The following is a 17721-nucleotide window of genomic DNA, read 5'->3' as shown; positions in this document are numbered from 1 at the left end:
ACATGTAATATCAATATAGATACTGTATATGGTGTTTCTGTGAACATGAAAATTATAGAGATGACAAAATTTAGTATTGTGATTAGAGCTGTCAAAAGTTTAAATTATGCAATAATTGGAGATAATCAATATATTAAATTGAAGGCATTGTGTGGCTTTGTTGAACTTATTCCTGCGTTTCGAACGCACGTTACCTTAAGATATTTAATATTTACTGTAAGCCACTTAAATGACAAAAGTGTGATTCAAAAATGCATAAGTATGCTTGAAAATGTCTTAGTGTATTCCATTACCAGATTTGCTTCTTTTTTAGCAAACCTCCTGTGAAACTGTCTCTATGTCCAGTTATACCTAAACGAACTTTGGTTTAGAAAAGCAAGGCAACAGACTTCAATAAAACATGCATAAACTTTATTGAATAAAGCACTTTAACTAACAGAATGATTTAAAATACGTTATTGACAGAAATTATTTGAATTTGATTTCTCCTTTGAATATAAAAAAAAAAAAACATTGCCAGAGAGTCATGATTAAAGTTGATATGGTTAAATGCTAAGTAAAATTAATACAGTAGGTTAGATATAATACAAGAATATTTGGAAAGCTTCAACCAATAACGGCAAGAGCCAGCAGCAAACCATGTGGAATAGATGTATCCACAAATTACTCTAGTTTTCGCAGGGCTTCACACAGTTTGCTCAGCTCACCTAGGAAAGAAAATAAACAAAGTTTTAAAAAAATGGCTGCATTGCATTTGTGAACTGAATATCGTGGCACATACCATTTATGCTCTCAGCCAGGTTCCTGAGCTGCTGTGTGTTATCCAGTACTTCTACACTCTGAGTATATGGGTTATAGCGCACTGTGAATGGCCGGGGAATTGTGCTGGCAAATCTCCTGTAGAAAGACAAATTAAATTGGTGACGCGTAAAAAAAGGGTACAACAAGTAGTGGGCGACTGTAGTGCAGGGTAATAATGGATTGAGGCCTAAACGTGAGCTTTTTATCTATCTATCTATTCTATCTATCTATTTTCTTTTTAAACATTGTCAGAATCAACGGTATAGTGTGTAAGCCAGACTTATAGACTCTATTGTTAAAAATGAAACGACACACAGCCTTAGTCAAGGAGCAGTATTTTAGTTGGATTGAACAATACCTGACTTTCTCCTTGGCATCCTCGAAGGTCTCAGCGATGAAGTAAATGGGCTGATACTCTGTTATGGGGTATTTCTGGAGACAGGTCTTTTCTGGTTCAAAGGGCATTAGCTGTGGCTTGTCCGACAGGCAGTACTGCACCAAAACACAAAGGTGGTTTATATAATTTATTATTCTATTATAAAGAAGTTTCAGTGATCAAACAGGAAGTGCGGGGTGATCAGCGCCTTGGTGTTTTTTTCATGGCTTGCTAGAGTGCACATCCTCTGACACAGTCTGATGTAAGTGTGACCTTAATGCTTTCCCCATTTTCCTTGTAAACCCTGTTGAGTTGGTCAGACTTCCCCCAGTGACACAATAAACCTGAGTGGACCACTAACCTAGTGCCTCCATCCAAGAGCTTATGCAACTGAGTTAATAAGCGTGTCCTACATACTGTCAAGAGGACATTTTACATGCAAACATGAAGCCCCTTGAACCTTTTAAAGATTTCAGTTTATATTTACCTGCAGCTCTCCGAAAGATGAAAGCAGACCAGCTCCATACGCTTTGATCTCTGAGCCTTGCTTGCACAGCCCAAACTCCACAGTGAACCAATACACCTACGGACAAAGCTTGGTCAAAAGTGGAAGTGTTTTTGGTCATTATTTCTGTTTCATTTTAACTGTTTCTCAAAGTGCTACATAGTAGTAGTTATTCATTGACTCCACACTCGGTGGTGGTGGTAAGCTGTTATTGAAGCCACAGCTGCCCAAGGCCAAGCCACGGAGCTAAACCAGATAAGGGCTGAGCTCCTTCGCTCATATTTTGCATAACACTGACTTTCAAATTGTAAACAACTGCACACGCACACCCCCCCTAACCACGCCCCCGTCGTTGGACGTCTGCCTCAACACGTTTCCTCAGCTCCCCCCCCGGTCAATGGCCGGTCGTCTTCCAGTCCCCAAGAAATGATTCCAGCGCCTGCCCTGGTGTACATCTATTTCCCATGTCTTGATGCTTTTTTTATGCATGTGCTTTGCCTACTTTAACCTGATTGTAATTTTGTATATCTTCTTTTGTAAGACGCATTGACATGCCTTGTATACAAAATGGCTATAATGTGTTGTTCACATCCTGATCTCTTATTATATCAGTTCCCTCTGCTAGACACGTGTGAAAATCTTTCCTTTTTTTTTATTTAAGCTGCTCCCGAGTGGATGGAATGAGCATTTTGGTTAATCTTTAAAAATTCATTACTCCGCACAGGAATGGGCTAGAGACGTACTTTTTTTTAACATACTCTGTCTGGAATTTATGCTCTACAGGGCAGGGCCTGGATTAAATCATCTCGTGGGCTGGATCTGGCCCATGGGCCACATGTTTGACACCCCTGCCCTACTTGCTACCCCGAATTTCTTTGATGAGATTTACAATATTTACACAATGGTACTACTTACAGTTGCAAGTTTCTCAATATACTCATCAGGAGCACCGAGCGATGCAAGACCTATTTCCTGTAACAGAACAGTAATTGAAGAAAATACAGAAGGTTTTGATAGATTTGAGTAAACGAACAATAACTTACCTGTGAGAACTGAGCAAACCCTGGATCAGCAAACAAAGGCACGTGACCAAGCAGCTCATGACAGACATCACTGCAAAGTTAAATCAGTAAAAGATTAGGAAAAAAACCTTAGTGCACATGGTCTGCTCCAACACTTACGGTTCAGGGGTGTACGTGGGCCTGGAGCCATGACGAATGTATTGTGTCGAATGGAAAACTCGGAAGGCAAGTCCAGCCAGGAAGTCCCTCGATGAGAGCAATCCAGCAACTGGACGAAGTCGGAATCCAGTGCATGCTAGTGACGGAGGATTAATAATATATAATTATTATTAATCTATAAGTCGCTCCGGAGTATAAGTCGCACCCGCCAAAAAAATGCGTAATGAAGAAGAAAAAAGCATATATAAGTCGCTCCAGAGAATAAGTTGCACCATTGGCAACTACCTGGGCATGGAGGCGTAACTGCACCGTTTACAAGCCTCTCCCGGCAGCACGTTGTTCAAGCTCTCATTTGTAAACTCATTCCTCTAGCTGTGGCCATCTAGCTTTAAGCCCGTAATAAGCTTTTTTTGTTTTCTTCATTGCAGTAAGAGTAACCTCTGCTTTTCGCCTGTCCCTCACAAACTTTCTTTCTGCTGCTCGATTACCATTTTTTAAATCTTCAGTGGTACAGGAGTAGCAGACACTGGTACACAAGCCTACAGCGCCCTCTAATGGCAGCAAACATGTGAAATTATATATTTTGATATATAAGTTGCACCTGAGTATAAGTCGCACCCCATGCCAAAGTATGAAAAAAAGTGCAACTTGTAGTCCGGAAAATACTGTAATAGAACTTTTGAATAGAGCTTGGAACCCGACAAACCTAAAATCTTAAACTCACCTTGCAGAAAGCGGGACACGTCCTCCAGCTGAGGGATGTTGTCCTCCCTGTAGCCACAATACTTTTCCAGAAGGGGGAAGACTCGGTTGTGCTCACGACAGGCATGGGTTGGGTACAAAGACTTGAGCTCCTTAAACACAGTGCCCCATGTGGCCTTCTCCTCCTCTGTGTACTCAACTCGGGGAACGGGTTGCCCACTGGAAGATGATGATTTAATACTTTACTTCAACAGCCTTCAATCTTTGTAACGCTCAAACACGGTCAATACAAAATAAATAGTTATATAGTTACTGTTTATAATTGTAGGCAATATCTGCAAACTCCTTCCTGCGAGCTCTGTACACTAAATCTGTGAAGCCCTAGGAAAACATGAAGAAAGGCTCCGTTAGAATTGTATATTTTCGGATCAAGGTCTCATCACAGCGAAATCAAAGAGTGGAAATCCTCTGCTTCGAGCTGGGCCCTGTGGCCTTTGACAGCATTTTACACTCGGTTTCTAAGAGGAGCCTGCAGATACATATTCAAATAAAGCCTTTGTAGGGTGTTTTTCAGCTTGTATTTTGCTTTAATGATGGTGGTAAAAGAGAGCAATTATCTATAATTATAGGGGCTCAATTAAAGCAATGACCATTTGTGATCCCAGGTAGTTTCCATTAGAATAAAAGGTGGAGTGCGTCGTCTTTGCAGCCTGGCCTTTTATAAGATGTGAGTGGGTCTATACACAAACACGCAGGATGTAGCAATAAGAGTGTTATTATGAGTGAGTCAGTCCTTACCGGGTGATCCGCCTCGAGCTCTGAGCCATAACTAAGGATCTGGTTGGCAAAACGGTCGAGGTCTTGGATGTCATTAGGGAACCATGGCACTATGGAATAATAACAGTTATTATTATTATTGATATGATTATTATTATCACTGCAAAATTTGAGCCACTTAAACTGCATATGACAGGTTTTAATCCTTTCGTAATTATGACATCTGTTGTGAATAATAATCATTATTTAATTTCAGTGAAGCGGCAATTTAATGAAGAAAAGTTGGGAAGAAAAGTTTTTATTAAAGTTCCATAGAATTCTGACTCATTCATTTCTCATTGACACCACATGGTTGGCACGGCAACGGTTGAAAATTGTTTACCTCTACATATGTCACTTCCTGTCAGTGTCCAATAAGGAACCTTTTTGAGTGACCGTGCAGAATTTTAGAGGCAGTGGTGAATAGGTCTGAGCTCATTCTACACCTTTGGACATTGCTGGAACATGTAGGGGGAGGAAAATACTTAATTGAAACATTTTTAAAGACATACAGTCCCTTTAAAGGAATAGTTCACCGTTTTTCCATACTGAGATATGTTCTTACCTGATCTTAGACTAGGTGTTACATACCTGTCTGGTCTTTGTGCGTGCGTTCAGTCGCGCAAAAAGAACAAAGATTTTGTTAGCATTTGACCTCTCCCAATGTATTCATTTAGCTCCAAACGGGGTGAAGTTGGAAGCTACCATGCTCCTCTACAGGCACGCACAAAGACCAGACCAGTATATATCAACTCGTCTACACTCAGGTAAGAACATATCACTGTATGGAAGAACTGTGTGCCCTCAGTCACACAAAAGGACCAACGATGTTTTAGCATTGGCCTCTCCCAGTATATTCCTATAGCTCCAAATGGGGTGAAGTTAGAAGCAAGTAAGCTCATCCAGGGGCACGCACACAGACTAGACAGGTATGTATCAACTCATCTAAGTTCAGGTAAGAAGATATCTCAGTATGGAAAAACTGTGAACTATTCCTTTAACTATGTTTTAGCAACAAAAAAAAATCAAGTGTCATATGCACTTAATTTCTTTTTTCGTCTTGGTAAAAGGCATGAGTGCAAACCGCTGCACCACCGTCCCGCCTGTTTGATTCTAAACAGAACAAGTCTCGGTGGCTGTCTGTGACTTCAGATGGGTCATTATGCTCACAACTGAGAGGCCGAATCATTAATCTAGATTAATGCCGTGTGGTCCAGCCTAAGGCCCAAACAAATGTGTGCCAGGCTCCTCTGTAAACAGACTGCATACATATCCTCTCATCCACTTGACCCTGTCTCATAGATCACTGAGGTCCATGGTGGCCCTATCCTCCTCTGTTCACCGTGACCTCAGCTTGTGCTCCGATCCTGCTTCTGCTGCTGAGGCACAAAGTGACTTTGTTCATGCCAGCCCCACTGGCCTCAAAAGCAAAACCAGTGTATTTCTGGAAACAGCCAATATGAAGTGCCACATGTCAGCAACTGCTCATCGGTCCTGTACCCACAAAGCTAAGCAAAACTGTTCAGCTGCACTATTTTTTAGTTGCAGAGGATTTTGTTTGCTCTTATGTGCAGCACTTGGAAATGTTTTTGTCGTTTAAATGTGCTATACAAATAAAGTGGATTCGATTGAATGTTACTGGCTCTGCTGATTTTTTTGGTTCTGCTTGTAGCATCCTGTGTCTGGGTTATTTAGATACAGTAAGTTTCATTTGCTACATTTAATTCTCAAAACACCAAACATATGCTATTTATCTTAATCACGGTTGTTTTGTACTTGATGTGCTCCTACCTGTATCTTTCTTCTTGTTTCGTGAAAGCTCGTGGACATGGCCACTGATTTGTGTGCGCAAGCTGTCAATGGCCTCATCCAGAGCCTGGGAGCAGGACGGGTCCACACTGATGAAGAACTCGTACTGCTCTTTGTTCGAGCGGGAGGGACGAGACTCGATGTGCATCAGGTTGATTCCTTTCACCTACAACAAAAGATGATCTCAAAAGTTTGTACTGCTTTTATTCCGCCACTAGATGGCATTAAAAGTCTCTTCCATTATGACCAGGGACCAGAACATAGGGTCAGAACTGCCTGAACCTTCTATGTGCCAGCTCAGCCAAACAAATACTGTGTGCATAAAAATGGTATACAAAGCAGTGTATTAGGGACGGACATTGCAAATTAGCCTTGGCTATAAATGTTGTAGTGTGGTACATGTTTATTGTTCACACATGTCCCTATCAAATAAATAAATAAATAAAAAATAAATAAATTAAAAGAAGTATATTACAGCTGACTGTAATGGTCTGATGGTGAAAGCATAAGTACAATCAAATGGTCAACAGCAGTCTTTTATTTCTGAATTTCTTGCCACTGTACAACAGCAATAAGAAAAGCATCCTGATTTTGTTTTGAATAGAATCGGGTGCAAATATCTTTTCTTTAAAAAAATAATCTTTTTCTGTTTTGTTAGAAGACTGACGCGTGACTTTTGCAGGCAACCACATTGTTTTATACCATAATTATAAAATATGCTTTGTCATTGTAAGAGGGAGTATGTGGCTCTCTCCTCACTATAGGCTAAATGAGCAAGAGGGCGTGAGTGGGGCCTCCTCTTTTTACCATCTGGATCAGATTGTGTTTATCACTGCTTTCAAAAGTCCATGTGCTCCTATGTCCCTGGGGAGGGCTTACAAAACAACAAAAAAACGTCCAGGTATGCAACATATTTGACAACAAATAGAAGTGTTTTGTCTTTGAATCACTGCATTCACACTACTTCTTACTCTTCAAAGATTATGATTCAGATGAAGCTTTTTGCCACTATTTTATAATATATATTTTTCATTCATAGTATCCTATTTTCGATTAAGAGGACACATGGCTTTGTGCAAACCAAGTGCTATAGTCCGCTTTAGCAGTAATACCTAAAGCAGCTCGTGAGCTGTCCCTGGAGGCGTCACTCAGACTATGTCCCGTTCAGACAATGGGATTTGGGTTTTCACATGACACCCAGCCACTAGTCACATGGGCACAGAAACGACCAGCAGGTTAACATAAGGCAAATTAGTCATACTGTCTACAAACCTGTCTTTAGGCAAATGACAGACTATTCAACATCAAACTGTCATCAAAGCAGACACAAAATCTGACAATATTTAACATCGCTTGTGTGTTTTGGTAAGGTTACAAGAATGTCTTGCAGTTTTGTTGTTTTTTGTACGGGATCATTTGGCTTGTTTTATGGACAAACCAGAGAGGGGAGATGAGAAGGGGGTGGAGCAGGGGAGGACCGGCAAAGAGGACGCTCATAGGTTTAAAGTTGCTGTTTACTGGTGCATTTGGGGAACAGATTTTGGCACATTGTTATTGATTGTAGACTGTCCACCCACAAACCCTTCCCCCAAAATGAACACACAAAATCTTACCATCACAAATATGTGTCTTTACCTAAAAGCCTCCTACACATGCTTTCCAAATATGTGTAATTTAACTCTTTACAGATGTTTACAAATGTGTAAATTATTAATGTTGTTTGACCCACAGTGAGTACAACATACGTAGTTTTTTTTCCAGAGCGTCATAACGTAATTGTTTTCATGACCTTGATATTGACATTGATTTTATGTGTGTGTGTGCTCTAAAGAGAGACAAACATTAAAGATAAGCAAAGTTTGTCAAGGGTCAGCAAAGGCTATGACCACACTTGACAATACCAAAGGGGTTATAAACCAAGTTTAACAACAAAAAAAATAGAGATTTTCACCTACGTGCACTATTATCATTCAGGGCATACTATTATTTCTTTGGATTTGGTTTTAAATTAGCAGTAAAACATAGGTCTGCACATTTCACTCAAGACTGAGTCATATTATGGAAGGCGTCCGTCACTGTGTTGTAAGAACTTAAATTCACTTCTAAATAGTGACTGAGGTTGATCAGTTCACAATTCCCTTATTTTTATAGATGCCATTAGTAATTTATGGATAAGAAAGCAAACAGCCGTTACCTCAAACAGTTTTAGAGCCTTGGCCAAAGCTCCAACCTCCTCTTTCAGGGAGAAGATGCAAGAGATGACTTCAGACGTCTTATCAGTCTCTTCCTCCAGATACATGGACCCTCTTCTCTTCTGTACAGCGAGAATGAAGTGCATTCCGTATGATTAAAATGCATACTTTGTAGCCTCAAAGCAACAGCAGATATTTCAATTCATGAATCGTCATGAGCTCATAAAAATAAAGTCATAAAAGTAATCATGATCACTTCACTCATCAAAATATTAGCATTCAGTATGAGTGTGAGATTTATAATAGAATAACTGGTTGCAGGAAAGCTTCCACCCCAATGTGGATGTTAAAGAGTCACCATCTCAAACTATGCATGAAATCCAGTTCAAATCTGTTTTATATTATGCTGGTCCCAAACCTTTCATCTTTTCAGTCCATCAAATTACTTAATTTAACAATGTTTCCCTAACAGGGGTACTCAAGGATTCGGTTTGGGGTACTTGGTTCAAATTAGAAAAATGTGAATAGAGAAATAAATAAATAGAATGTCATTATAAAAGTAGTCTGAGAGTATTCTAGTGAGCTCCATGCACCAGAAATGAAGAACAATTACAGCTATAGGTACAACACTGTGAACACATGCCTGTTTACAGCATAGTTATTTTGTTTTATTGACTATTTGCTATTTCGCATACAAAATGTGGAAGTGGGGGCTCGTGCTTCCAACCCTAACGTCAGTGGTGTTAAATAAGCATAATCCAGTAAACCTATAAAACATAGAGGCTGTTTTACCCGAGTCCCAGCAGGTTCCTCCTGTGGCTGATGGTCCCCATTAATCTTCTTGTAGGCAGCGTCCATCCTGTGCTGTTCTGCTGAAGGGTGAGTCCGGTGCTGAGAGAGGCTTCTGTAAAGTTTGGGTAACGCACCTCCTGTTTAAATAACACCTCAGTTTAACGCAGGACCACGTGACACCACACCCCTTGAGCATCGGTATGTCACGCGACGCTTGTTGTGAAACTGAATTGCACTGGCACATCTGGTCCTGGTTGTTCCGTCGGCGGGTTTGGGTTTTTCCTCGTCACGGTTTTGCATCATGATGAATGTCTAGTACCTTTGGGGTGCGCAGAACTTTGCTTTTTAAGAAAAGAAATATTACGATCTAAGTCACCCAATGTTCTGCTTTATATCCACGATTTCCCGTGTTAAAAAGTAAACAAAGCAGCAGTGTTTCACTTGAGCCGTTGTGTGATCTGGAGACTTTCGAGGTGAGTGAAATTGATTAGTCAGACAGTGTTGGTAATAGAATAGGCTACGTTTAAAATACTCACCGAGAATAGTATTTTTTAAAGATTATCTCTATATCATTCTGGGTTGTGGGCAAAAGTGCAAAGTGCTTTTATGTAGTATTCCTCATGAATGGTGAATAAGGTCGTAACAGGCGGGGTAACAAGTGTAGCCTACGTGTTTGATAATCCCGCCACAGTATTATGCAAAAATGTGGATGTATTCTATGTGTTCAGAATGCAATACTCTGATTGGACAAAGTAGTGGGATATGTTACTAAATACATTTTAAGTCAAGTTTCAGTTTTCTGGGACTAAATCCTCCCAACACGCGCGTTCACGTTCTAGAATTCGGTGATGTCATAATCTCAGATGAAGCGCAGGGGCCATTGTGGCCTATATTGATATTGGTCGATGCTTAAAAAATATATATATTTTCAAAGAAATCTCCAAAAATAAAAGGGGAGGGCAGGGAATACAACTGTATGGGCGAGAGACAGCTATAAGAAATCTCCAAATAGAAAATTGACAAATGTGTATCTGATCATTATTTGGTAGTGGATGTAACAAACCCGCCATAATATTTTCACATTTTCAAAGCTTTTTCCTGGAAGTCCTTTGGCCAACATCACGCACATGTTTTTGAATATTGTCACCACTTTTGGATGCATTTCAGAGAAAATAATTGGACCTTAAGTTATATGTACTACTGAACGAGACAGCTTTCCTTTCATGTGGATTGTCCCAGTAATGACAGAGGTAGACAAAAACTAAGACCAAAACAAATCTGCAAACAAGAGGGTTTTGTCATTGGTTTGTTTGGTTCAGACAAATACATGTTAATGAACACGACACATAGATTGTAGCCATGGGCTATTTTGCATCGGTTGTCCTGCACTCGCACTCTTGAACACACTCTCATTCATCCTGACCGATTGTGGGGGAACCAGAGTAGGAAACTTACGCAGTCACAGGGAGAACATGCAAACTCCACACATAAGGGCCCCCGTCCAGGTGGGAATAGAACACAGGACCTTCGTGCTGGGAAGCACAAGCACTAACCACTGCGCCATCGTGTATAAGAATGCTACAGTAAAACTTTCAACTCTCAAAATGCAAATGATCTGAAATGACTGTCTTTATCCACCTGAAGCAAAAAACTGTGATTAAGTTACATCTTATTCCTCTCGCCAATGAACTCTTTTTTTTCACTCTCTACTTGAAATTATGTCTCCAAATTCTAGAATGTTATTTATTTATTTAGTCATGTATTTATGTGATAGGGACAGTGCATATTAATGAACAGCTGCACATGTGCACTGTAAATATGCCAGATCATACCTGAAATGCTCATTTCTATCTGTAGTCCCTTGGCAGGCGACAAATACACAATTTACAACTTCACTGCCCCGAGTGCTCCAATGACCACGGGCACCACCCTCCTCTGAGCCCCTGGTATTTCTCTAGTTCCTCATGTTGCTTTTCCTTTTCGCTCTTTGTCCACCACCACAATGTCCGGTTGGTTCGCCATCATCATTCTGTCTGTCTGTCTGTATCTGGAAGTCCTACAGGATCTTGGCTCAGTCATTCTTTACCACCTTTGGAGGTGTTTCCGACATTGAGCTTGGGGTTTCCAGCCCAAACTCTGCACAGATGTTCCTGTACACTATGCCAGCCACTTGGTATATATCAATGGCTGGACTGAAGGACAGCACAGAGGCACTCATCTCGGCTGCACAGGAGCAGGCCTTGAGCACCAGAGCAATAGAGGCCCAGATCTATCACACCAGACAAGACCCCAGGTGGAGACTAAGACTATGCAAAGACCCTTAGTATGGGCTGGAAGGTCCAAGTGGGAAACACCTCCAAAGGTGGTAGAGAATGACCGAGCCAAGATCCTTTGGGACTTCCAGATTCTGTTTGAACAAAAACAGAACATCTGTTCTGTTTTTTGGTTCTAGATGACAATGTCTATATATTTTAGTATAGATATTGAAAAACTTATTGTTCAGGTATCGGTATAGTAAACCGATCGTATCGTTAATCGTGATTATTTTGATTGCAAACAATGAAAGGGGAAGCCACTAAATTAAAATGTTCGTTGTTGTCCAAACTCATTCATAACTTTCCTAATATATTTGTAGCATCCAAATTCTTTACAGGAACAAGTTTATCGGCACAATTCCCAACTTGCAGGGTCACTTTTCAGGGTCACGTTCACAAATATGCTAGAAAAATAGCCTGAAATTTCATGAAATTGATACAAATGTTGTAGGTGCTGTTTTCCCCACAAACTTTTGAGTTTGAGTTTACAATAGGAAAGAGGAAAATATAATTTTCATTCCAATTCTATAAGTAAAATCAGGTATAGCTCCTTTAAAGCACCGATATCGTAAAAATTGTAACCATACCCAGCCCTTGTGGTGGTGGACAAAGAGCAGAGGAAAGTCTGCTTTAACAACTATCTTCACTGTGTGTCGCTGTACCTATAGTGCTTTTAAACGAGCTCTCACAGGATCCACAAGGGGGCAGTAAAAGGCTTCATTTTGTGTCTCGACAGACAAGGGTAAAATTTTCATAGAAAAGATATACTTAGCACTCTGTGAACTGTAGGTGGCGCATGTTCTGTCAAATGCCACTGACTCATGGCAAGAAAGTTTCTCCCTGTCCTGTTTATTCAGAGGGGAATTTGGGTGCACTGTTTTTGAAGATGCAAAGTTATTTTTCATAACACTTATTTAGACGGATTTGTACTTTCTTCCCTAAATAGCTACTTAAGTATTTTCCACAACAAACACTTCAGTAAGTTGACTGAGTAGTAGTGGGTAGTAGTAGTGAGAGTAGTAGTAGTGTCTGTACTCCAGCACTACTAAGAATCCATTCTTTTACTCATGATTAACCAGATGTGATGACACATTTAATTCCGTTTTAAACACGTGTTCATTTATTTATTGTAATGAAAGTGTTTTTGCTACTTGTTGCTGACTTAGCTAAAAAGTAATACAGGTAGTTCATACAAAAGACCATGTTATAGAGTTTTTTGATTTGTAATTGTGCTTTCATGATGATTGATGGTGGAGTTGATAGACTTCTGTGAATGTTGCGCCATCCACAGGGGTCCTGAAGAATCCACTCCAGCCTCCAGCAGCTTTGTGCCTCCTCTTTTTGACTGTGTAAAGCACAAGGGGGAGAGAATAAAACTTTGGGTCTTAGCAGTCCTGTTGTAGAAGAGTGAATGAGAGTGGGGCCATACAGCAGCCACATGGGCTGTTCTCACTCGGGATAATGGAGGCCTTTCTGTTGTTCTTAACCTCTTTGCTGCATGCTGAGAACAGCCAGCCGTGCGCCCGCTGCTTACAACGGACACGTTCTGTGGCTTTATAATTGAATTTTACACCCAAAAGTCACTCAAAACACTGGCCATATCCTGGCTCCACATGGCCCAGACAAAAAACTCTCCCAGGATCAACACACAGGAAGATATGTTATTGCTGTTTCTTTCCATTTAATTCTGGAGTTTTGAATCAGCGATTTCCTACAATGTTTATTTAATGGTAATATTTCGCATTTTTCCCAATTAACTTTGTATCCTGATAAGCCCCCATATTGATTGATGGCCTCATTAATACATTCTAAAGAAGAGTCCACATGAGACAGGTATACAATTATATCATCACAATACAGTGATAATTTATTGTACTGACGTCCAACTGTTATGCCATGAATGTTACTTTCACTTCTTATTTTTGCTGCTAATGGTTCAATGACCAGATTGAATAATAGCCCAGAGGCAGGACAACCCTGTTTTGTTCCTCTTCTTAAAGTAAATGTTTCTGAGATCAGGTTATTTGTCTTGACTGAAGCTATAGGCTTTGTGTAGAGCATTTTAATCCACTGTATAAAATTAATGCCAAATCCAAACTTGTGCAATGTACAGAACAAAAATGACCAATTTATACGGTCAAAAGCCTTCTCTGCATCAATGGTACAGACGGCCGCTGAGTAAGGAAGGCTTCTGGCACGGTGTATAACATTAAATAATTTCCTTGTATTATCAGATGAGTGCCGACCTTTCATAAAGCCAGCTTGGTCAGTGTGTATTATTTTTCCAATGACCGTTTGTAAGCGAGTTGCTACAATTTTTGCCAATATTTTATTGTCTATATTAGCAATGGATATAGGGCGATAGTTTCTGCAGTCCAATGGATCTTTGTCCTTTTTTTGTATTAAAGTGATGTGAGAAAAATTGAATGTTGGAGCGAAGCATTGATTATTGAAAGATGATTGATACATTTCTAATAATAGAGGTGAGAGATCATCACTAAATATTTGATAAAATTCAGCGTTATACCCATCCGGGCCAGGAGACTTGTTTTTTGCAAACATTGTTATTGCTTTTTGGATTTCCTCCACCTGAATAGGTTTCTCTAAAGCTTTTTTATCAGCCTCTGCTAATGTTGGAAGTTGAATTCCATCCAAATATGTCTGGATTTCCTTTATATCGTGATCGTTCTCTGGTTTATATAAGTTTTCATAAAAATCTCTAAATACTTTATTTATTTCTCTTGAGTCTGCAGAAATGTTACCATTTGGCAATTTAATATTGGATATATCATTTCTGGTCATCTGCTTTCTTAACCTCAATGCAAGGAGCCTTCCAGCTTGTTCACCATGCTCATGAAATTTCAGTTTGGATCTATTTAATTTATATTCCACCTTTTGTCTTATTATATTATCATACTCCAATCTTTTCTTACAAAGCTTGATCCATGTATCCTGACAATACTTTTGGGACAAGGAATTCTGTAATTGTTTTATTTCGGTCATTAATTTATTTTCTTCAGCACGTTGTTTTTTGTTCTTTAAGCTTGCCATCCTGATAAGTTCTCCCCTTACACAACATTTAAGTGCTTCCCATATTGTAGACATGTCAGATACCGAATCCTTGTTATTTCTTATGAAGTCTGAAATAAATTCTTTCAATTGTAATTTACATTCGTCACTTTCCAATAAAGATGCATTTATTTTCCATTGCCTAGGTTGATTAGAATCTGGCATTAGACTTACATCAATTTGAATTGGACCATGATCAGAGATAATTATTGGATGAATTTTTGCATGAGTATTTTCTACAATTGCTTTAGGAACTAAAAACATATCAATTCTCGAAAAGGAATGATGCCTGTTAGAATAGAAAGTGAAATCTCTCTCCTCTGGATGCAACGTTCTCCAGATATCTACCAGGTTAAGAGTCTGCATTGCTTTTAGGAGAGAAAAAACAGATTTCTTGGGTCTAATAATTTTGCCTGTTTTATCAATATTTGGATTTATTGTCAAATTTAGATCTACATATTTAGGTTTACATATCTAACATATTTAGGTTTACATATCACATCAAATCTGTACCTAAGCAGAGATATAAATCTTAAACACCTAAGGAATAAGATAGAATCTAAACTGGAGCGCTGGTCACATCTCCAGATATCGCTCTGGGGTCGAGTGAATATAATTAAAATGAGTATACTTCCAGTAGTTAACTACATATTGAAAATGTTGCCCGTTACAATTAATAAAACATGGTTTAAGAAATTGCATACAATAATCTCAAATTTTATATGGCGTGGGAAAGCTGCTAGATGTTCTTATCTAAGATTGTCTAACTTGCAATCCAAAGGAGGATTACAGCTGCCAAACTTCCAACATTACTTTCTCTCCTTTGGATGTGAACAAGCAAGCCAGTTGTTCCATCACACTGCAGATAAAGACTGGGTCAAAATAGAAAAAAACCTACTAATGGAATTTGATATTGAAGTGGAAAGCCTATATTACATAAAAAAATTACCACATGAATTAAAACAAAGCCCTATTGAAGCCACCTTTAATATTTTAAAGTCATGTCAAAAAATACTTGGAATCAAATCAGCTACATCTGTGAATCAGCCTCTTTGGTATAATTCTAATTTCACAATCAATAAAAAGATTATAAAATGGGCTACTTGGAAAGACATAGGCATTACTCAGCTTCAAGATATTATTCATGAGAGTTCCTTTAAAACATTTACTACTCTAGTTGATCAATATAATGTCTCCAAAAATAACTTCTTAAATTACATATCTTTAAAATTTGCAGTAAAAAATTGTGTATCTTTTGAAAACATGACTTATGGCACCCATCAATTGGAAGATGCACTTTTCAATCAAGATGAAACTAAGAAAACAGTTAAAAAAATATATAGAATCTTAAATGAACATCATACTAAAAATGCAAACGATATGTGTATTAGGAAATGGACCAATGATCTAAACATTCAGGAGGACGATTTATCATGGAATGACATCTGGAAGAATGCCAGGCGACCTTTTAGATGCAGCAAAAATAAGCTGAGTCAATTTAAAATCTTGAACAGGCTGTATTATACACCTTCCCAATTGTTTAAAATGGGTGCTGTAGATACTAATTTATGTATAAAATGTCAGGCAGCTGAGGGAACCTTGGTTCATCTTTTGTGGGAATGCCCAATGATAAAGGAGTTGTGGACAAAAACAACAAATGAAGCCATGTCATATCTACATATTGATATTCCAATGACTCCGCAAACTTGCATCCTTGGAGACCTACATCAATTTAGTAATGCTTCATCAACGAAAAAGAATGCATTTCTATCATTATGCATTATAACCAAAAGAATAATTTAAAAAAAATGGATAGACAATGACTGTCCGACTCATTACGACTGGTACGCGCATGCTATGGAGACGATATCAGTGGAAAAAACGGCTTTTAGATTATACAATCAGGAATCCGATTATCTTGAAACATGGGATCCATTACATGAATTTATCTTGAGTGTTAATTGAATGTACGTAGAATTCCTTTTTTCTTTTATGTGAATGGAATTGTACTTACTAATATTAATATTGACATTATCATCTGTAAATATTGTTGCGTGTGGTAGAAACTACTTGAGACCCTTTGTATATATGTCTTCTATATAGCTTTGTAAAAATGCTTTATACACAAGGTGTAAACGGTTTGGGCGCGGGATATTTAGTACTTTTCTCTTTTTCTTTTTCTTTCTCTTTTTCTTTTCTCTGTTGTTTTTTTTTCCTTATATGTTTACATACTTTGTAAATGTATTGAATAAAGTTATATATTTAATTAAAAAAAAAAAAAAAAAAAAAAAAAAAAAAACACACAGGAAGAAAGCGTTTCAATAAAGCGCAACTTTATTCATCATGAAGTGTATTTTATCAGAACATCAGCAGTATGTAGTATATATTCTCACTGCTTTTAAAACTGTTTACAGTCGTGCTATATTTTCCAAACTAAGATCACAGGGTTCTGGTATGTTTTTGGTTACTAAAACAAAGATTATTAGCATATTAAAAGTAACCTGAAAGCACTCAGAAATGCAGCATCTGTGAAAATCAAAAAGAGAGTTTCCTGCAGCTGGACACATTTTCATAAACATGTTCCGAGGTGGAGATAATTAATGTTCTGATTTGCTGAGGTCAAACTGTGCATGTTAAAGAGAAGAATGGGGGTTCATTATTGGTATGAGGACATAAGAGCAGTGCCTGGGTCTATAGACAGGAAGTAGGTTTGTTTCATCAGACTGGCTGTACTAGCTCATTGTCCCGTCACCACGTCAAAATAGCCCAAATTATTGCTTTTATATATTTTAGCGTTACTTCCAGTTAAAAGCAACATTTCATGGTTTAACTAAATTAAATCAGTCAATTTAATTTGTCATTTTTTCCTGCGATTTCTCCAGAAAACATCAGAAAATGTCACTTCACTATAGCCACTTAAATGCACTTAACGTGTGTTTTAATGTCAGCTGTATTTGCTCACACAGTCAAATGCAGTTGCTGTAGGTGGAGAGTAACAGATTCTAATTAGAAGTGTGTGAATGACTGACATTCACAGAGCCGCACACTCTTCCACAGCTGCTGACACTAAGCACACACAGTGTCGTCAGTTTATGATCATAGCCTTTGTGTTTACATCAGTGTTTCCAAAACTGTGGTGCGTGTGCCACTGATGACAATTGGG

At 38.7% G+C, this 17721-nt stretch overlaps 1 protein-coding gene across 1 annotated transcript; it reads right to left on the bottom strand.

Moving 5' to 3' along the window:
* Positions 1 to 491: 491 nt before the first annotated feature.
* Positions 492 to 9352, bottom strand: pah (phenylalanine hydroxylase). Its single transcript, XM_079582943.1, has 13 exons — positions 9175 to 9352; positions 8385 to 8504; positions 6173 to 6356; positions 4364 to 4452; positions 3879 to 3946; positions 3588 to 3784; positions 2864 to 2999; positions 2726 to 2795; positions 2598 to 2654; positions 1665 to 1760; positions 1160 to 1293; positions 782 to 897; positions 492 to 707 (listed from the first exon to the last, which is right to left on the bottom strand). The coding sequence occupies exons 1-13, from the start codon at positions 9238 to 9240 to the stop codon at positions 664 to 666; spliced, it is 1377 nt and encodes a 458-aa protein (XP_079439069.1). The 5' UTR covers positions 9241 to 9352; the 3' UTR covers positions 492 to 663.
* Positions 9353 to 17721: the final 8369 nt, after the last annotated feature.

The sequence above is a fragment of the Gobius niger genome, assembly GCF_951799975.1.
Source record: "Gobius niger genome assembly, chromosome: 2".
NCBI classification, from domain to species: Eukaryota; Metazoa; Chordata; class Actinopteri; order Gobiiformes; family Gobiidae; genus Gobius; species Gobius niger.
Note: the sequence above shows the minus strand (reverse complement) of the source record. Positions and strands in the feature narration are given on the sequence as shown.